At 44.9% G+C, this 22,407-nt stretch overlaps 1 protein-coding gene across 1 annotated transcript in view; it reads right to left on the bottom strand.

Annotated features, from left to right (window-relative positions):
• LOC115844501 (putative serine/threonine-protein phosphatase 4 regulatory subunit 1-like) overlaps positions 1-22,407 on the bottom strand; it is a 50,065-nt gene that overhangs the window by 8,596 nt on the left and 19,062 nt on the right. Inside the window, 3 exon segments of the mRNA XM_060285338.1 lie at positions 5,705-5,851; positions 14,534-14,676; positions 15,703-15,809. Of these exon segments, the coding sequence (XP_060141321.1) occupies positions 5,705-5,851; positions 14,534-14,676; positions 15,703-15,809 (397 nt within the window).

A 22,407-nucleotide genomic window follows, 5' to 3' on the forward strand; every position in this document is an offset into this window, starting at 1 on the left:
AGTGCAGTATACAAAAATATCCAATTAGCCCGAGAAAAGGCAGGAAATAACAGAATAACAAATGACACAAATGGAAAACAAATAACAAAATGGCAGAATTAAATTCAAATATATCAATAATTACATTAAACATAAATGGAATAAACACTCCAATTAAAAGGCAGAAACTATCAGATTGGCTATAAAAGGAAGACCAAACTCTATGCTGATGAAAGCAGGAGGATTTTAAATGTAAAGACATACAAGGTTTTGAGTAAAGAGACGTAAACAAATATACCATGATGGGCAGTAAACATAAGAATGCTGGAGTGGTTACAGTAATATCACAGTGGACTACAAGATACAGATTACTGCCAGTGATAAAGAAAGTCACTTCTTAGTAAAAGAGTCAATACCTCACAAATATATAAACATTAAATGTGTAGCTTTAAACCCTTGAAGCAGACAAGAAGGTAGGCTGAAAAATACTAAGCTTCCTCCTTAAGCAACTGGAAAACTACAAGCAAATTGAACTCAAGTACGTAGAAGGAAGGAAATAATAAACAGTAGAAATTACCAGTATCATAAATGAAAGGGATAAAACTACAGATCTTCCAGGCATTAAGAGGTAAGGGAGGGGCTTCGCTGGTGGCGCAGTGGTTGAGAGTCCGCCTGCCGATGCAGGGGTCGCAGGTTCGTGCCCCGGTCCGGGAGGATCCCACGTGCCGTGGGGCGGCTGGGCCCGTGGGCCGTGGTCGCTGGGCCTGCGTGTCCGGAGCCCGTGCTCCGCGGCGGGAGAGGCCGCAACAGTGAGAGGCTCGCGTACCGCAAAAAAAACAAAACAAAACAAAACAAAAAAAGAGGTAAGGGAATATTGTAAGCAACTTTATCCCAAAAACTTGATAAATTAACAACTTAGATGAAATTAATAAATTCCCTAAAATATACAGCTTACCTAATAACACAGATGAAATAACAAGCCTGAATAGCCCATATCTGTGTTGAATCTGTTATCAAAAACCATCTCACAAAGAAAACCCTAGAACCAGAGGTTTTACTGGTGAATTCTAACAAATATTTAAGGGCAAAATAACACCAATCTTAAAAAAAATCTTTCAGAAAACAGAAGAGCAGGGAATACTTCCCAACTCATTTTCTGAAGCCAGAATAACCCCGATTCTAAAAGCTGACAAAAACATAACAGGAAAAGAAAACTGCTTACAATAGTCCACTTGAATATAGATGTAAAAATCTCAACAAAATGTCAGCAAATAATGGAGAAGGGAACGCTCTTCACAGTAGAGCGACAGCCGGAATCATCAGTGGATGCTAACACTAGTGGGTGAACGTTTGATGGACAGCAAACTTGTGTGGCTGCAAAGTAACTCCCCTCATTATGTCCAGAGGGGAAAAGCGGTGCAGAGAAACTTGGCAGACACCTCTGTCTAAGTCACCAGAGTTAACATCATCAATCTCAGGACGAACTGAAGTCCTGGGCCTCCTAACGTGACACATAAGGATACAACATTCCTTCCAGGGCATCCCGCCAGAAATGCAGAGCCTGAATCTAGTCACGAGGAAACACAGGACAAACCTAAACTGGGAGACGTTCCACCAAAGCACTGGCCTGTCCTCTTCCAACATGTTAACAAAATTCAGAGAAAGACTCAAGATCTGCCCCAGGTTCAAGGAGACAGAGGAGATGCGACAATTCAGTCCAATGTGTAATCCTGGACAAACGACAATATTTGAACATGAACCATGGATGGGATATTAGTATTGTATCAGGGTTAAAATTCCTGATTTTGATCAGTGTACTATGGTTGTTTAGGAGAGAATTTCCTTGTTCTTAAAAAGGAAATACGCACTGAAGTATTTAGGAGTAAAGGGGCACAATGTCTCCAACTTACTCTCAAATGGCTCAGAAAATATACACACATATGTGTATGTATATATCTGTGTGTGTGTGCAGATGTGTAAAGAGAGAGGATGTGATTAAACAAACAGACCTAAGTATAAACCACTGGAGAAGTGAGATAAAGTATGTACAGGAGTTCACTCCTGAAACTTTTCCACAAGTTTGAAATTAAGACAGAATGAAAAATTACCCCCCAAAATGTTTAAAGAACTCTCCCATCCCCCCTCCAAAAAAAAGGAAAAGGAAAGAAGGAAGGACTTCCCGTCCCTCATGTCTGCTCTGCCCACTGCACAGCACTGCCTTTTTTTTTTTTTTTTTTTTTTTAAACAGCAGAGCAAGCTCCTGGTTAGCAGTTCACCCACTATTCTACTTGGAATCTGCACATAGCAGACAAGAGGGAAAAGAGAACCAACTGGGGTGGGGGAAGAGGAAGCTATCCCCACAACACAAATGAGGGAAAGGCTGTGTCTTCCGAGTTTAGAAGACACGTATTTCTGATCTGATGCTCGGCAGAACTGCATAGAGTGACAGCCACATAAATGAGCCACGAGGCTTCATATCCAGGGTGACGGACAACTAAGCAGGGCCCGGCATCTCTATCCACCCTCTCCATCTGCCACGCCCACACGACCTTATTACTACCCGTGTGCAACAAATCCAGAATCGTTAAAAAGTCAGCACTCCGAGCGACAAGAAATGACATTCCCGTGGCCCTGGGAACCACTTGTATGCAATGACGATCTTCACTCGGTTGCTGGGGGCCAACTATTCTTTGTGGCACACAACCACAACATTCTTTTTAAATAAATGCACAAATAAAAATGAGCTCAAAACCAGGAAGACAACAAAACATGAGGAAGCCTTAATGTGAAAACGTGTTGTGAGAGAAAAATAGGCTTCTGACAATTAGTTATAATCTCAGAATGCTAATGGCCTTCCTGAGAGCGAGAGGAATTATAATTGGTCTCCGGTGGCCTGTTTATGCTGTCTAGATATAATTACAGGATACAGCGCTTCCACGTTTTACCAATTGATTCATTCAACAACTAACATTTATTTAGTACTGACTCTGGGCCTGGCACTGTGCTGGGTGCCGAGGGCAGAAAGACACCTGTTGTTTAAGAAGCGGACTATTTTGAAGGAGAAATAAACAAACAAATGAAGTTCGCAGTTCGATTGCTAAATGACAGAAGACATATGAACCAAGCCTCCGGGATGGGTGAAGGAGGGAGTCGCTAATGTCACCTGGCATATTAGACAGACTTCACAGAACAAACCGCATTTATCTGAGAAACCAGGACATAAGACACCAACACCTAATACATATAACCTGCACTGCACAAGTCAATCTTAAAATGCCCAGGACGTGTCCAGTTGGCCAGCCCCGATCCTCTCAATCATGTATACGCTAGGGTTGCTGGCATCAGAATCGACTGATTGTAACTTCCAAAGGGAATACAAAGGCTAACGAATAGATGCACATTTTGTCTATAGAGGCACGCCGTTTCCTCGGAGCAAGAAGCAATTCCTTCAAAACGGCACTGTTCCGAGAGTGTGTGCTTATGGACATACGGACGTAGCAACATTCACACCATATGGCTGCAAAGAAAGCCCGAAATACAAGGGCATCGGAGCAGTGCAATTTGCTTCTTTTCTCACCTGTCACCTCCTCACACATACATGTTGGTAGCCACAGTGTTTGGGGTGTCACTCAGACCAGCTAAATGAGAGAGCGCTATCCTCCTGGGGGAGCTCTGCCAATCCCACACGTGGCCTCCGTCCCTTGAAGAATGAAATCCACTCCCTATCATACTGTCATTTCCTAGCTGAAAAGAGAACAGCACCCTCTGTACTCCAGGACTCTGGGGGTCCAAGGAGTGCGACCCCCTCCAAGACTCCTTGACCTCCAGGAAATAAGGGAAGACAGAACAGCTTCTGGGTCTGACCCAAGCACACACGGGCCAGGCAAGGAGCCCCAAATCCTGCTTCCCTTGGGGCCCTAAGGGAGGAGAAGTGGCAATCTTCCAGAAGTGCCCTGAAACGCAGATGTGCCTCTACCTGGGGAGGGTTCAAGACCATTTCTGTTCTTTGCAGCCACGTTTAAAAGCTTGCACATTTCAAGTAATGAAATCGGCAACCCACTTTGAATAAAAAGTGCAGTTTATGTGAACTAATTTGTTCTGCAAGTGAAATGTGAAGAGAGCTTTTTGAAGACTTGTTATATTTTCCAAATATCTTCACCAAAAGAAAAGAAGAATATTGCTGACAAGAATGGAGTGGTTGGAAACAAAACAAAATAAAAATCATGCAAAAACGCCTTTAAAATTATTTGTCATGGTATTTGGCAGTCTTTAGGGGTAAGATATTTGGTTGTCAGTTGTAGCTTTGGAAACTAGCCTAACCAACTTTCAAATGAAAAAGAAGATCTAGTTGGCAAAGTTTACCGCTCGGCTGCCAAGCATCCCAACTAAATGACATTATCCAGGTTCATCCTGCAAAATGAATTTAATTTCTTACAGGGAAACTTGAAATTTATCAAAGAACCCTGGAGAATTTGAATTTTAATAATCAATTATTCTTCAGCCTGATTCATCTTATAAACATATGGAATATGCAAAAAATTAAATTAGTTAAAAAAGCCAGACCTTTAACTCATAGGTGAGGACAACTTTTACATAAATGAAGAATAATGACCCAATGGTCTGATGCCGTATTACAAATTTTTAGCTCCGTGGTGTATGTTTCCACTTTGAAAAAGAATTCCTTTTTCGAACATCATTCTTTCTCAACCAAGAAAACAACCATATCTTATTGTACTCACAATTAAGGCTTAAGATTTTGCAAATCCTTATGTATTTTCCTAAAATGCTGGAACATTCCTGGAGCTGTTTAGTTCTGTGATGCCAACACAAAGGGCCGGCCGGTGCAGCAACCCCTGCCCCGGTCCCTGGGGAGGGAGCGGCAGCTACGGAACACAAGGTAGCCTTGGATGACCTTCCCCTGACCCACGAAGGAGAAGCCCGAGGACAAGCTGGGTCTTAGTCTAAGGGCGGCACGTAAAGGCCAGCACTGGCTCGTCAACAGCTAGTTTGTGAACAAGGGCTCCAGAAGCAAGTAGGAAGTCCTTGCTTGCATAATCACTTCATAATGGGCACAGAATCCTACAAACCCAAGGATACCACAAAATTAACTACTAAAAGTAGAAGACATTCAGTACTTACACTCTTTCTTTCATCGTATACCTTTAACTGACAAGAGCACAGAGACTTGAACACAGCATCTCTCAAACTGCTGTAAACATGATGGCCACATTCTTCAGATAGACTCTCTCTTATTTGCTGACATACCTAGTTTAGTCTCATCTTAATTTATAAAACAGACACACATGTCCATTCGATTTTTTTTTTTTTAATTGTCCAAGTACCACCTAAAAGCAGCTCCCAAACATGCACTCGGTTCCTTACTTTGGGAAACAGGATCCATGACCCAAGGTGGCTCAAGGTTTACCTAATAAACCTCAGCATCTTGCCCAGCAGGAGTCCATGCCAGCTGCCTCACCTCTGCCTGAATCACTCTGATTTCCCAAGCTTTGCCTTCTGGAAACAATTGGATATAAGGATAATCACTTCCACGACAAGCTTGGATCTGAACTCAGAACTTTCTCTGATGGAGGCCACACCACCGCTGCCTTGTTTATGGGAACAGTGCTGATCAGCACTGAACGCACGTGACGCTTCGAGTCCCGCACACGTCAAGTTATGGGACGGGCCGCCGAGGCTCGGGGCTGTCACTCCCCAAGGGACTTACACTCACGGCTTCTGCTTTGTACTCATCCTCGCCGTCAGGGGCAGAGAGCGCCAGCAGGATTGGACACACTTTGTTTTCAATATCGTGCTGGAAAATTAGATCTTGTTCCAGAAGAATCAACAGCACCTCCTGACTTGATTTTCTAACCTGGAAGAGGCAAAAGGTGAAACACAGAATGAGCCAAAGTGCTTTCAGGATCAAAGACCAAACTCCCTACGGTGAGTGCCAGGCCGGCCCCTGCCTCCTTCCCCCGCCCCCGCCCGCCCCACCACACGGATCTTTTGGCCCTTCGGTCACTTCCTCCCCCAGGCCTTAGATGAGGCCACCAACAGCACCGACTGTTCCTCTGCGCTCAAGTCACACATCCCGTTTCCCACTCGGGTCGGGTTCCGCATCTACACTCTGACGGCGTAACCAGGCTTGCACTTTGCCTTCACAACGCCTACCCCAGATTTCTACACACACACACACACACACACACACACGCATTTTTCCTGTATGATGATACATTGCTGTCTGTCTTCCCACCGCAGAGAGTGAACTTGGAGAGTGGGTACCATGCATGCAGGGGGTGGGAAAACACGGCGCTGTCCTCCCGACACTCTGTAGAGCCCTGGCGGGGAGGACCTGCTCTGCGAAGCGGGACACGCGCACAGAGGCTCCCGGGGCCAGAGACGGAAGGCTGGGGAGCTGCCTGCCCCTCACCGTCTGCACCCGGTGAGCGACCACCAGAGCTCCAGGGCTCCTAAGAGGCTAGAGAGAGGACATTTTGGGGAAGTGAAAGCACAGGAAATTCCAATCTGTGGAGGAAGTAATGAGACTGGCAGCTCATCGCAGTGATGGGAAGGCAGGGGAATGGCAACGGGGCCCAGAAACGTGCAGGCAGAGCCGCAGGTGATAAGACAGGCCCTGGTCACAAAGAGGCGAGCCCGGGAGGCTGGAACCCCGGAGGCCTGGCAGCAGAAGTTTCTGAAGAGGTGGTGTTGTTCTAAGCCACCCAGTTTGTGGTACTTTGTTCTGGCAGCCCCAGGAGACTAACACCGCAAGCAGGAAAAGGGGAGAGGACAGCGTGCTCACGAGCAGAAAGATGAACTCTGGGGAGAAGTCCCGGGTGACCGCATGGGGGCGGCGGGTGGATGGCGGAGTGCGAGCCTGAGGGGCCAGCGAGGTTGGAGCGGGAAAGGCTTCCAGGTCCCACTAAGACTTCTGGCGGCTACTCCGGCACCGTGGGAGCCCCAGGGTGGAAAAGCAGAGGAGTGGCAAGATCGTCTTGGCCTCAGTGAGGGTGACAGTTTAGAAACCTCGAAGGCTTCTAAATGCTGAGAGCAGGCAAGGGGCTCCTGTGCAGCGACGCTTCCGGCTGTGACCAGGCATGGGCTTGGGGGCAGGGGACAGAGAGGAGAGGGGGTCCCTGCATGCATGTGGTCACAGAAAATCAAAGATGACTCGGAATCTTTGCCTCCAGGCACCAGTAAATAAAACAGAGAAAATAAGACTGAAGGTAGAGAGAACAGGTTTGGGTGCTGGAGAAGTTGAACTCTGCGGATCTGATGCAGCAGACCTCTAGGGAGAGCCAGCCACTGGGCTTTGGGGGAGGAGGTCAGCGACACACCAACTCCGGAGGCCTGGCTGAGACGCGGCATCCTGGCGTTCGCACGCACAGGGACCTCCGCAGGCCCAGGGGAGCAGATGAGACCCGGCACCATGAGAGAAAAAGACCAGGCAACAGCCTGAAGGGCGGGCGAGGACCAGGGCTGGCGATGGAGACTGGGGAAGACGCAGGCAGGGAGGGAAAGGCTGGGGGACACTTCCGAGCCCAACAGGTGACACTGCAGTGGCGCGAATGCCGTGCCTGCCCTGTGCTGTGCGATGATGACCAGTGGGGCCTCCTGGGCGGGGGATCAGCCTCTTTGAGCCTCAATCTCTTCACCTGTAGAAGTGGGCAATGACAGTACCTATCGCACAGGTGGCTGTGGGGACGAAACGACCTCATATACATAAAGGACAGTGTCTGGGGCATATCGGGATGGGGCGACCTTAACTGCTGAATGGGCGTCCAAGAAAGGTTTCTTCAAAACCGCAAAAGCAGTTAACAGCGGCAAGTGGGGCGAAAGGATCAAACAAAGGAAAAAGGAAGTCACTGGACAAATAAATGGTGAAAAAAATAGAAATGCAACGCCATAAAATAGTTCAAATGACTGACCAGGAGCTCTCTGGATCAACGGGGATAGATCTTAAAAACGGGGGGGATAAAAGTAGGTGGCAGAAAGGAAAATACAGCCTGATGTCATTCATGTAAGGTTTTAAAAGCACCCGAAACAAGACACTCTTATTCAGGGCCACTTACACAGGCGGTGTGACTATAAAACCCGGCATGGAAGGGACACACCAAGCCAGGGTGGCAGGTTCCTACAGAAAAGGGAGAAGGGAGAATGGGATGGAGGAGGGACCCAGTGCAGTTTTCACCATACCTGCAACCTATAAATAAAAATAAAAAGGTTTGAAGCAAAATTGCAAAATGTTAACATTTCTCAAATATAGGCGGTTAGGGATGTGGGTGTTTATGACATAACCCTCCCATGTGATTAAAATATTCTATGAAATTCTAAAAATTAAGACTATTTTTGAAAAAAACCAAAACATCAGATTTCACAATGAGATTAGTTGAGTCCATGGCAAGACACCTGTCACTGGCTTCGGGACCACCAGCTGAAATACAACGAGCTGACCCCTGAATGGGAGCCCACAGAGGGTCAAGGCCACAGTGCAGACACTTGGAAAAGGAGTGATGGTGTACTCAGGGTCAAGGCCAGGGGACACAAAGATGAGGGAGACTTAGGCATGATTATAACTGAAAGAGAAAAGCAAGAGACTGGAAAATAAGCAAGCTATGAACAAGAGATGGGACCAAAGAGGGGAAGGAAGACATCAGACTGGAGAAGGAGGTCGGACGGCCGTTCCCCTGAGACAGAAGGCAAGGAGCCCAGGACAGCTATGTTACCAAAGGGAGAGTTTACAGCCAGTGCAGTTCCAAATACCTACCAGCCACCAGACCCTTTGCTAGGTCACAGAGATAAATAAAGAAGACCCAGGTCCTAGTGTCAGGGGCTCAGAGTCTAGAATGGGAGAGAAACTATTGGTCACAATGTCCAGTAGACCTGGGCAATCCCAAAACATACACCAGATGAGCCTCATGAGCCCGGGCTCCCAACACACACGGCCACACTTCTCTGCACCTCGGCTTCCTCACCTCTGAAACAAGGATGAACTCACCAGCATGCCCATTCTTCCCGAGATGGTTAGGAAGAGGAAACAAGAGCACGGTACGTCACACAGTGAGAGCTCAAGAAATCGCAGCTGTTAGCAATCGAGGCAGTCGTGGTGACAACACTGCTGTCGTGCCCAATTTTGTGAATTTTACACCTCGCATGTTCAATGGTCATGAAAAGTACCTGACGATGAACAGAGAAAGACAGCCTGTCCCGGAATGCAGGTGCTGGATGGGGCCTGGCACACCCACTGCCTCAAGCAGCGGAATCTTCGTCTTGGCCCAATTACGAATCGTAACTCATCGGGGACCTTCAGGCACTGCGAGCAGCCCACACGGTCGGCATCTGTCAGAGGGAGGTGGGGACCGATGGGAGGAGAGAGGCATTGGGAAGGAGTAGGGAGACCGGCAGGAACGGAAGGAAGGGGCGGGGCGGACGCCTGTGGTGTCCACGGCGGGATGGGGACGGGAGGCCCATGGAGGGGGCTGGGCTGTGCCTGAGGGCGCTAAAGAGTCTGAATACTGTTCACTAAGATGCGACTTCATCATATTCCTGTGTTTAAAGACGACAGGAAGGGCAGAGGGGGTGTCTTAAGAGGTTATGTGTTTGTTACGGAAACAAAGGAGACTTGGGTCTAACCAGCTGTAGGAGGTGAGAGAAGGAAGGATCTGGGTGGTTCCCAGGTTGTGGCTCTGGGGAACTGAAGAAAGTGGATGGCGGGTCCATTCATTGAGAGAAGGGATGAAGACTGAAGGTCTCTGTTTTCTCTGGGAAGTAAAATGCAAGGTCACCGGCTAGGCGCAAGGCAGGGTGAGGTGAAGAGGCTTGATGAGAGCTGCCAAGGATAACGTGAAAAGCAGCTGATGAGGGACAAGTAACAGGACTGCCAGCAGCACTGCAAGCCCAGCGGCGACTGGAACCCATAGATTTGCAATGGCCCCAGTCAGTGCACGATGTGACTCCCCTACCAAGATGGGAACCCAGGATGGAGGGGGCCGGTGGGCTGCGGGCAGCAGGGCCGGGAGGGCGGAAGCACGGTCTAAGGGAAAGAAATGGAGCGTGATGGTGGAGACGGCCTAAAGGGCAGGATGAGAGAGGGAGCAGCTGAGGAAGAACAGGAAGTAACAGCAGGGTACAGAGCGGGTCGGGGAGCCAGAGGTCTCCAGGGCAGGTGGGCTCAGGGCGGTGGGAAGTCAATGGTGAGAGAGTGGACGACATCTTCAGGACTTCAGAGGAGGCAGCTCTGGAGACCCCAGGAAAGGAGCGACCGAGGTACAGCAGGGCGGAGGCGGGCAGTGGAGGTGCGTGAACAGCACAGGCCGACAGCGGGGAGAGCCGGCTCTGCGCCACGGACACGACGCCTCAGCAAACACAGGCTGAGTGTCAGGAACCACGCGAGAGCCTGGGACCAAAACCACGGCTCCTGCCTCCCTCCTCTGGAGTCGAATGTAAGACAGTGATACATGACGAGGCCAAGGACGTGTCAAGTCCCCCAACCCAGCATAACTTCATTTTTAAGAATGTATCCAAAGGAAAGAGAAAAGCCGACAGAAAAATAAAACTGCACCTTTTGTGAAGCTCACTGCATCTACAGGACAAGAAAGCTGAAAGGAAGCTGAGCATTCAAAAAAATTAAAAATATGAAGATTATGAAGATGTACAACGTCTATGACACACAGACGAGCTTCCTAGGGTAGAAAAATCCGTGCTACTCATCTCTTCATCCCCAGCAAGAAGCGCCACGCTCAGCTCGTGATGCGCACTCAGAAGCTGTCTGAACAAATGAATGGCTGGAGGAAACTGCATCGCGTTATGATTAGACCTACGTAGGAAAACATGTAAGCGCCCGCAGAAGAAAATGCGAAAATGATCAAAACACTGATGACAGGACAGTGGAGGCAGGATGACTTCTTTCCTTATTTAAAACCATCCTTGGGCTTCCCTGGTGGTGCAGTGGTTGAGAGTCCGCCTGCCGATGCAGGGGACACGGGTTCGTGCCCCGGTCTGGGAAGATCCCACATGCCGCGGAGCGGCTGGGCCCGTGAGCCATGGCCACTGAGCCTGTGCGTCCGGAGCCTGTGCTCCGCAACGGGAGAGGCCACAACAGTGAGAGGCCCGTGTACCACAAAAAAATTTTAAAAAAACATCCTTAATCCCATCACACTGTCTGATAGTCAAAAGTGAGCATCTGGTCTTTTAAGAATGCTTGGATCAAGGGAAAAATACAAGTCACAACTGTAGACTTTCTTGGCAATGACAATAACAAAAACTTGGCATATCATAAAAAAATTAGTGGAAATCCATCCCCAGAATCAACTGACAGAAACAGAAATGACACAAGGTTATTTGTTGCAACAATTTTAATGTGGCAAAGGTAGACATGACCTAAGGTCTACGGATAAAGTACAGTGGAGTGCTCTGATGCTGGGAAAAGTAACGAGGAGGCCTTCCCTCGCCTGTCATGGGCTAATCTCCGGGACACCAAGACAACGGGAAAAGCAAGGGAGAGAGCACCAGGGACAGTATGCCACCTCACACCTGAAAGCAGAACAAGGCGGTACAGGATACGAGGACATATGTGTATTTGCTTAGAGTTATTTGTGCGTGTGTATTTTTTGAAGGCAAGAACAAACCAAAAGCTAATAAAAATGAACATCCATAGGGGAGAGAGAGAACGGGGAGGGAGACAGGAGTAGAAATCAGATTTCTCTAAATGTACTTTCTTTTACAGTTTTGACTTTAGAATCATGTAAAAACATTTTAAATAATTACAAGTCTAAATTAGATCAAAACGTAAAAGCTAAAGCAATTCTTAAAAATGAAAAATAAATGAAAACAAATGAGCCTAACTGTGTATCAGGATGGCAGCTTAACCACAAAAAGAAGGGTTAATGCAAGTGACTTTAAAATACAGTAATATTAATATGACTGTGCATCTCTACTGGGAGATAGCCTAAAAGCAAAAAGAACTGCAAAGAAATCTTAAACTATATTCAGTAATCCTACCAGGTTGTTAGTAATACTACTGGTATTTTTATTTTAGATACACACACATACACATCACACACACACACATTAATACCATGAAGAAGGAAGATTTATACTGTGTAAAAAACAAATAAAAAGATACAAATATAAAAATCAAGTAAAAAAAAATCAAGTAAGTAAAAGCCCTATAATCTTAAATTTGAGTTGGAAATATCAATATAAACTCATGAGGAATTTTTATTTTTTTAAGAAAATAAATTGCTCTGTCACTAGAAGCCATGACCACTCTTGTAGCGATGAGCATCTCTGGTACCCACATTCTCGTTTCTTATTGTTATTTCCCTCATAAAGGAACCAGGGCTCCTTGGAGAAATAGCTGATTCCAGGTAAAGTGAGCTAGCAAAGTCTACTGGATCACATCAAGAAAATTAAGGAGCCAACTTGAAGGGTTACCTCTGGTCAAAACTAGGACAATTTGATTATTAAAAAGAATAAAAACTACAGTGGCTTAAAACATATCTAATATGTTAAAATTCAGGAGTTCATAATAGTACTCAACATAAAATTTTAAAACCTAATTGGTAACCTTGTAGATTATTAGGATACCGACTGATTCTTCTAGAAACTGGTAAATAAAGGGGAAAAGTAAATCATTTAACCTGTCTCCCATAGACAGTTTTTCAGAGTTACCAAATAGCTGAGGGGGAAGTTCTTTATGGAAGAATTCCAGCTATTAAATTAAGAAGGAATTATGAGGGATTCCCTGGTGGCACAATGGTTAAGAATCCACCTGCCAATGCAGGGGACGCAGGTTCGAGCCCTGGTCTGGGAAGATCCCACATGCTCTGGAGCAACTAAGCCCACAACTACTGAGCCTGTGCTCAGAGCCCGTGAGCCACAACTACTAAGCCCGCGTGCCACAACTACTGAAGCCCACATGCTTAGAGCCTGTGCTCCGCAACAAAAGAAGCCACCACAACGAGAAGCCCACGCATCACAGCAAAGAGTAGCCCCCGCTCACTGCAACTAGGGAAAGCCTGCAGGCAGCAACGAAGACCCAATGCAGCCAAAAATAAATAAATAAATAAATTTATTAAAAAAAAGAAGGAATGATGTTGATAACAGATACACAGTACTATATATAAAAAAGATAACCAACAAGGACCTACTATATAGCACAGGGAAATACACTCAGCATTTTATAATAACCTATAAGAAAAAAGAATCTGAAAAAGAATATATATACATATGGGGCTTCCCTGGTGGCGCAGTGGTTGACAGTCCGCCTGCTGATGCAGGGGACACGGGTTCGTGCCCCGGTTCCGGGAAGATCCCACATGCCGCGAGCGGCTGGGCCCGTGAGCCATGGCCGCTGAGCCTGCACGTCCAGAGCCTGTGCTCCGCAACGGGAGAGGCCACAGCAGTGAGAGGCCTGCGTACCGCAAAAAAAAAAAAAAGAATATATATACATATGTATGTATAACTGAATCACTTTGCTGTATACCTGAAACTAACACAACATTGTAAACCAACTATACATCAACAAAAAATAGAAAATAAAAGAAGGACGGAATTAGAGCATCACAATTTTGCAACCTCTAACAAAATCCCAGATCTAGGTGATGATAACTAATGGTTGATCACAGATTGATGAGGAACTCTGTCATAAACAGATAAGGCTGACAAAACCTAATCCGGTGACGACACTGCTTTTGTGCTTCCTGATTTGATGCAGCAGGAAAACACAGCAACACCTAAAAAGTGTTCTCACTACACGATACAAAAATCTGAGTCTGACTGAGCCTCTAGGCTTCACCAGTTCGGAGGAAATGCTGGGAAAAGAGGAACATCTCAAACAACACTGGAAATGCAATCAGCCGGATCACAAATGTGGAAAAACCTATAGGACTAATGACCTAGTTTCCTCAACAAATACACAGCAGCGGAGGAAGAACTGTTACAAATTAAAGGGGATTTAAAAGACACATCAATCGAATACAATGTGTAGACCTTGTGCGTATTCTGATTTGAACAGACTATCTGCAAAAAGCAGATTTATGACAAAACTGGGAAAATTTGAACAGTCGCTAGATGTTAGATGATATTAAGGACCTACTGATAGTTTTTATACTTGTGATAATGGTACTGTCGCTATGGGGATTTTTTAAGTGTCTGGATTTCTTTGGGAGCAATACTAAAGCATTTACAGTTGAAATGTCTGGGAAATGCTTTTATCTGGGTTGGATTTATCTGGGTAAGATAAATGAAAAACGACTGGTCAAGTGTTAATGATAGTTGGAGCTGGGTGGAGAGTACACGGGCATGCATTTTAATACTCTCGCCACGGCTAGGTGCGTTTGAAAATTTACATAGTAAAAAGTGGGGGAAAAAAAGAAATATGATAATAAGAATGCGTGCCATCTACCTTCCTATGTGATTAAAGAAACACAAAGGGACCTTTCATTCTTGAGTCACTTAACTCTAAGCAGCTGTTTTCTGAATTATGAATATCAGCGAAAATAAGACGAAAGAGAATTTGCTACAAAGACCTTAAGGTTATAATTTTTCACACCTGGTTGTTTGGATCTGCGAGGCACCACACCACGATGGGTATGAGATGTTCAGAGAGCACCACTGGAAAATCAGACCTGTTTTCTTGTAGAAAAATGGCAATAGGAGGAATCTGTTCCAGCAGCTCAGCCCGCACTGTGGGCTCTGCAGCAATAAAAAAATGAGACAAAGAATTATATAAGAATAAGCCAAGCATCTTATATAGTATATATTGATAGTTTCTAGCTTTTCTTACTAAAATACTTCATCAAGGAAATTAGACAAATGCAGGTTAAAAAATCATTTCCCATTTAGAGTATTTATGCTACAGACAAGCTTAAAAAGCTTATAAGCTACACGGCAATACAAAAACATAAAAAGCTGATAAGCTATACGGCAATACAAAAACATAAAAAGAAGAGAGAATGACAACTCTATTATAACAAGCCATATATAAATCAAGGAGGGGGCAAGACATCTGCATGCCGGGCCAGCGTCCAAAACCCATTACAACTAATGGCATATATGCAAGACCTATGGGCTGTGCTTATTCAAATTCCAGCCAGAAAGTATACGTTACAAATAATTCTTTCATAAATGCACTCCCCCACAATCCACGCACCCCAATTGTTTCTAAGGCAAAGCATTAAACGAAAGAGCGGCTCTAGCTCCAATACACCACATTAAATTTCACACGAGTATATAATTGCTTCAGCACCGTAAACGGTGACTCACTTACAAAGAGAATCCATTTAAGGGCTCAAAACATCCACTCGAGCCTTTTTAAAAGCGTTGTGTCATGCTCATATGAATATTTTAAACTAATATGGGAGCTATATGGAAGGGTTTATTTTTCTATTTTCGGTTAAAATGATCAAAATCTAAAGCAAGCCAATCAGCTATCACAGCTTATATACAATTTCTTGGAAATGTACAACTTAAAAATATAAGCGGGCTTCCCTGGTGGCGCAGTGGTTGAGAGCCCGCCTGCTGATGCAGGGGACGCAGGTTCGTGCCCTGGTCCGGGAAGATCCCACATGCCGCGGAGCGGCTGGGCCCGTGCACCATGGCCACAGAGCCTGCGCGTCTGGAGCCTGTGCTCCGCAACAGGAGAGGCCACAGCAGTGAGAGGCCCGCGTAGAAATAAATAAATAAATAAATAAAATAAAAGTATACAATCCTTGTACAAACCTGCATCTTCTGACAATCTGACCACGATCTCCATTACCGTTATGAAGTCTTCTTCATTGTTACTGAAGTCCCGGAAGATATCAAGCAGCCCTCTGGCAATAATCTGACTGTGGAAGCGAGAAAGGATCCATACAGTTATGTGTGCTAATTCCGGCATGTGCTACGAGCAGGTAATACAATCATGGGGGAAAGGAAAGTCAGCCACCTCCGTCCAGAGGGAGAAGACACGGTCAAGCAACATGCAAAGGCAAAGGTGGTCAACATCCTATAAGACGAGGACCCACATCCCCCAGTCTGGCAGCCACTGGAGGTGGGAACTGTCCACCTGCACAAAAGAACACCTTTTTCTCCTTTTCTGACTGATTCTTCAGGCCTAGATAGACTTGGAAAAGAGATCCCATAACAGCGGGAGGGAATTAAGTGACCAATACAAAATGCAGAAGGAAAAGGTCCAAAGGGACATCCGATGGCCATCTCAATCTCGAATGGCCTCTACCCTCTAGGTGTCAGTAGCAGCCCCCTGGCTGCCCCCTCCCCATGATGTGACAATCAAAAATGCCTCTATATATTGCCAAGTGTCCACTGGGGCCAAATCACCCCTGGTTGAGAACCACTGCATTAAAGGATGCTGGGCAAAAGGCATAAAGGAACTCTCTGTACCATCTTTACAGCAATTCTGTAAATCTGAAGTTACTTCAAAATAAGGTTCAAAGACAAAACAAAACACAAAGACCAAAAAAAGCCACAATGGGGTAACACGACCCCCACTAGAAGAACGAAAATTATAATAACAATACCTAGTGCTGATAAAGACATGGAGCAACAGGAATTCACAGATTCTGCTCGTGGGAATGCAAAGTAGCACAACTGCTACTCGGAAAACAATTGGACAGCTTCTCAAAAAGTTAAATGTACGCTTGTCATGCAACGCAGCAACTCCCTCTTAGGTATGTACCCAAATGAAATAAAAACGTATGTCCACACAAAGACTTGTACACAAAGGTTCATATTAGCATCATTCATAATAGCCACAAGATGGAAAACATCTCAGTGTCTGTCAATTGGGGAATGCACAAACAAAACACAGAATATCCATACAGTGGACTATGACTCAGCAACAAAAAGGAGAGAACTGCTGGTAACAACAGGGAGGAATTCCAAACGCATTTTGCTAAGTCAAAGAAGCCAGCAGAAAGGACTACATACCACATGATTCCATTTACAGGAAATTCTTAAAAAGGCAAAACCTTAGCATCAAAAAACAGATCAGTAGTTGCCTGGGCCAGCGGTGGTGAGAGAGGGGGAGACTGACTGCAAAGAGGCAAACAAGGAAACAAGGGGCTGATGGAAATGTTCAAACTTGACCATGGAGATGACTGCATGAGTGCCTGCATTTACCCCAAATTCACCTCACTGGACGCTCTAAGTGGGTGGATTTTACTGCATGAAAAGTATGCCTTGATAAAGGTGTTTGTTTCAAAGACACTGATGAGGGGAAAAGTCAATGGGATCAACAGTGGCTAACGGTGGCCTGGAGGCCTTGGTGTGCCCGCAAAGAGGGACTGGCGTTCCTGATGGGTGTCTTGGAGCAAATGGAAAGGAGCCTCTGTCTGCCTCTGTCTGCTCCTCTGGGTACCTGACAATCTAGAAATAATACACGTCTCTGTGTCATTTCTGGCCAAGCATTGGGAGAAGAGCTGAGGTCGAAAACCCACCTTGATTTTCAGAAAAAGATGACTAGAAGTGTGTGGAATTCAAAGAGGCATCTTTTGGCCCAGCATACTACGGGAAGAAATCCATCAGCTCGAGCCTGCCCGTGGAGAGACTTATACCACCCCTGGGATGAAAGGTCGAGGTCTGGCAGCCAGGAGGTTTGGGGAAGCCGGAACAGACACTATGAAGTCCCTGATTACAGTTCACTGGACCACATTCATGGCAGCCTCCCGGGGGAAATCAAGCAACTAAGATCCCCAGTCTGCTTGTAGGGCCATAGAACGGATAGACAGAACTGCATGCAGCCTCAAGTGGTCACAGGAGGCCTGCCCTCTTCAGGAGAGCAAGGAAAGGGGTAAGAGAGGGCCCTGAAGCAGGGGCACATCCACCGCTGTGAATTCAGAGCGCGAGAGAGCTAAAGACGCAAACAGATCAGGGCTTTGGCACCAACACTTCGACTGCTTCATGTTGGAATGACCTGGCGAGGTCACAGCGGATGAGCAGAGTCCAGAAGCATCAGAGTCGATACTTCTGTCAGCTGTGCTAATGACATGAAAGAACAGTGGACAACTGTGCACCTCAGGGAAGTGTGAGGAAGCTTAAATGAGATCGTGAGATCGTGCACGGGAAGCTCAGAGCATGGCACCTGGCACACGATGAGTCCTCTAGTGCATCAGCCATCAACCATATTACGATATAAGCAAAGAATTGCAATCAAAATGTCTATCAAAAGAGGGAAGCTAAAATAAATTGTGATGTAGCTATACACTGGCATACCATACAACCATTTTTACAGGTACCTATAGAAATGCACTGAGTTAGAAAGCTGCCCATGATACATGAAATGAAAGAACAAGAGGAAGAATTTTACATACAGTATGAACCCATTTCTTAACAAAATTATGCTTTTGCATATGTGTGCAATACATGTACATATAAACACACTCATATATACGTACACTCATTTAGGAAACGTGTGGAAGGATATATACACTGAACGGCTCATGGGTACTATCTAAGATTATAGTGCGGAAGGGAGGGAGACTCTCACTATTTAACTCCTGAAACTGCTACATTTCAAAGAGCATGTATTATTTCTGCGAATTTTTTTTAAACATAAAGAAAGAGGATGGCTTGATTTCACATGGCATGTTCCCTGGAAATGTCACCACAGAAGGAACCCTTGGCGTCTCTGTCCCTCCTTTCCCTCACCCACTTGTGCAGTTATGATCATGAGTTTAGCCCCACTGGCTCTGGACTAGGGGCAGGAAGCCGGGGGTGCAGAGACCAGCAAGTTCCAGGTCCCGCTCTGAAGGAGCTCACAGTCGAGGCCTGTAAGGAGGCAGGAAAATCGATGATGACCAACAGTGATGCGATTCTAAAGACGGAGAAGAAGGACGTGGAGGAATGAGGCAGGGAGACGAGCGTGCGGATGAGCAGGTGTTGGGTAGGGAGACGCGGAGGGGTGAGGTCATTGGCCGCCGACGTGGGAACAGTCAGACGAGGACTTGAAAATAAGCCTGATTCACGTGCTGCAGGTCACTGGAAGAGCTGGGCATGCTGGGGCAGTCAGGTAACACGGGGGCTCTCTGTGCTTCCTGCTCAGTTTTTCTGCAAACCTAAAACTGCTCACACAAATGAAGTCTGTTAATTAAAGTGAAATAAAAACCTCCCAACAAACGAAAGCTGTGAGAATTCATTGACAGTGGTCTTGTGCTAACAAGAATTGTTAAAGGAAGTTCTTGAGGCAAAAGGATATCTGACAGAAATGGACAGTTTACAAAAAGAACTAAAAAGCACAAAAATGGTAAAAATGATAGCAAATATAAAAAATATTTTTCACGGGCTTCCCTGGTGGCGTAGTGGTTGAGAGTCTGCCTGCCGATGCAGGGGACACAGGTTCGTGCCCCGGTCCGGGAAGATCCCACATGCCGTGGAGCAGCTGGGCCCGTGAGCCATGGCCGCTGAGCCTGCGCGTCCAGAGCCGGTGCTCCGCAACGGGAGATGTCCGCGTACCGCCAAAAAAATATATATGTATGTGTGTATGTATATATATATATATATATATATACACATATATTTTTTTTTCTCATTTTAGTTGCTTTAGAAAGATAGTTGACTATCTGAAGCAAATATAGTAACAAGGTATTGTAGGGTTTGTAACTTGTGCAGAGGTAAAATGTAGGAAGACAATGGGGGCGAGGAAACAGAAGTCCACTGCTGTGAGGTTCTTATACTGAATCCTGCACTGCATGAAGAGTGGAGTAATTTTATTTGAACAGTTGGAATAAGCTAAAGGAATATACTATAATCTCTAGAACAACCAATAAAAAATTTTAAAAGAGGTATAACTAATAAGTCAATAGTGGAGATTAATTGGAATTATTAAAAAACTCATTCGAGGGCTTCCCTGGTGGCGCAGTGGTTGAGAGTCCGCCTGCCGATGCAGGGGACGCGGGTTCGTGCCCCGGTCCGGGAAGATCCCACGTGCCGCAGAGCGGCTGGGCCCGTGAGCCATGGTCGCTGAGCCTGCAGGTCCGGAGCCTGTGCTCTGCAACGGGAGAGGCCACAACAGTGAGAGGCCCGCGTACCGCAAAAAGAAAAAGCAAAACTCATTCGACTTTTCTTAAAAAGGCAGGAAAAGAGGAAACTACCAGGAAGAATTGAGACAAACAGAAAACAAAGTGCAAGACAGTAGATTTAAACTGAACCATATCAATAGTAACAAATGTAAATGAGCTAAACATTCAAATTAAAAGGCAGATTGTTAAACTGGATAAGAAAGCAAGACCCAACTATGTGCTTTCTACAATAACCAGGCTTTAAATATAAGACACAGGAAGGTTAAAAACAAAAGTATAGGCAGAAATATACCATACAAACACTAATCAAGAGAAAGCGGGAGTATATATATTAATATTAAACATAGTAAGCTTCAGAAAAAGGAATATGACTAGAGATAAAGAGGGACATTGCACACTGATCAAGAGATCAATTTGTTCAAGAACACAGGGCAATACTAAGGGTGTACACACCCAAGAGCACAGCTTCCAAACACACAAAATGAAAACTGTTAGAACTGAAAGAAAAACAGATCAATCCATGATTATAGTCACAGATTCCAACATTCCTCTCTCAGTAATCGACAGAACAAGAAGACAGAAAATAAATAGGAATAGACAAGACCTGAATAATGTTTTCAAACAACTTTCCGAGTTGACATTGATAGGCTACTCTACCCAAAAACGTTGGGATGCACGTTCTTTTCAAGCGCACGTGAAACATGCCACAAGTTAGAGTAGATTTCTGAGCCGTAAAACAAATCTCAGCGACTTGTAAAGAAGAGAAATAACACGAAGTACGTCCTCTGACCACAGAAGCCTTAAACTAAGAATCAAGTAACAGAAAGATACCTGAAAAATCTTCAAGTATTTCTAAATTAATCAATATACTTCTAAATAACTCATTGGTCAAAGGAGAAATCATTATGGATGTTAAAAATACTCTATACTAAAAGGTAATGAAAATATTGCCTATCAGAACTTGAGGATGCAACTAATATAATATTTAAGTATTTATAATACTTAATATAGTACTTAATAGCAACCTTAAATGTAAAATGCAGATGTTATAAAGGAAAGGCCAAGAAAGTAAAATGTTGAGCATTCCTCACAAGAAGTAAGAAAAAGAACAGCAATTAAATTCCCCCCCCAAAAAAAACTCCAAGGAAGAAAATAATACAGATTAGAGCAAAAATTACTGAACTAGAAAATGAACATATAACAGAGGAATTCAAAGACAAAACTTGATTCTTCAAAATAACTAATAAAATTGATAATCCTCTGGTTAGAATCATCTAGGGAAAAAAAAAGAGAAAAGGCAACGAGAGCCAACAACAGGATGGAAAAGGGGGCCGTGCCACAGATTCCACAGACACTTGCCAACAGACAATGAAATAACAGGTCTAAGCGGTGATTATTTGTGACCATTAAAATCATTAGAAGAAAGGTTGGTAAGGAATTTTGTAGTGAAAGAATCGAACACCTGCGCCCACTGCTCAATACTAACATCTCGGCCAGATCTTGCCTCCTGATGTTTTGTAATAAAAAGTACACAAGACAACATATGAAGTATTGTTTAAAAGAAAATTGAAGCAGAATCTAATCAAGTCTCCAAGTTTAATTTTCAGTTTACAGAAAATACAGAGAACAAAGGAACACATGAAATTATACCATGAGAATAATGACCACCAAATCCAGAATGTGGAAAATTCTACAAGACTAATGACCCCTTCAAGAGGGACTTCCGTGGTGGCGCAGTGGTTAAGAATCTGCCTGCCAGGGCTTCCCTGGTGGCACAATGGTTGAGAGTCCACCTGCCGATGCAGGGGACACGGGTTCGTGCCCCGGTCCGGGAAGATCCCACATGCTGCAGAGCGGCTGGGCCCGTGAGCCATGGCTGCTGAGACTGCGTGTCCAGAGCCTGTGCTCCGTAACGGGAGAGGCCACAACAGTGAGAGGCCCGCATACCACAAAAAAAAAAAAGAAATGATACAATTTACATTAGCCTAAAAGGTCAAATACCTAAAACTAAATCTAACAAGATACAAAAGATCTCTACAACAGAAAACCATGTATTATACTTTTATAGTTATTTATGTGTATGTTTATACATGTATATGTATATATGTGTATATACACACACACACACACACACACAGGGAAAGTGAAGAAAACCTTAAAAAATGGAAGGAGTAGAAAACTAGATATTGTAAGGATATCAATTCTTTACATATTGATTTATAGATGCAATGCAATTGCAGTGAAAATCCCAGTAGGTTTTCTTTTCTAGAAACCGATAAATGGGTATTAACATACACTTGGAAATGCAAAGGGCCAAGGGCAGCCAGGACAATCTTGGAGAACAAAGCGGGATAGCAAGGTATCAGGTAACCTCTCTGATACCAAGCCTTGGATGACAAAGTTGCAGTAA

Source organism: Globicephala melas, chromosome 15 (assembly GCF_963455315.2).
Source record: "Globicephala melas chromosome 15, mGloMel1.2, whole genome shotgun sequence".
In the NCBI taxonomy this organism is placed as follows: domain Eukaryota; kingdom Metazoa; phylum Chordata; class Mammalia; order Artiodactyla; family Delphinidae; genus Globicephala; species Globicephala melas.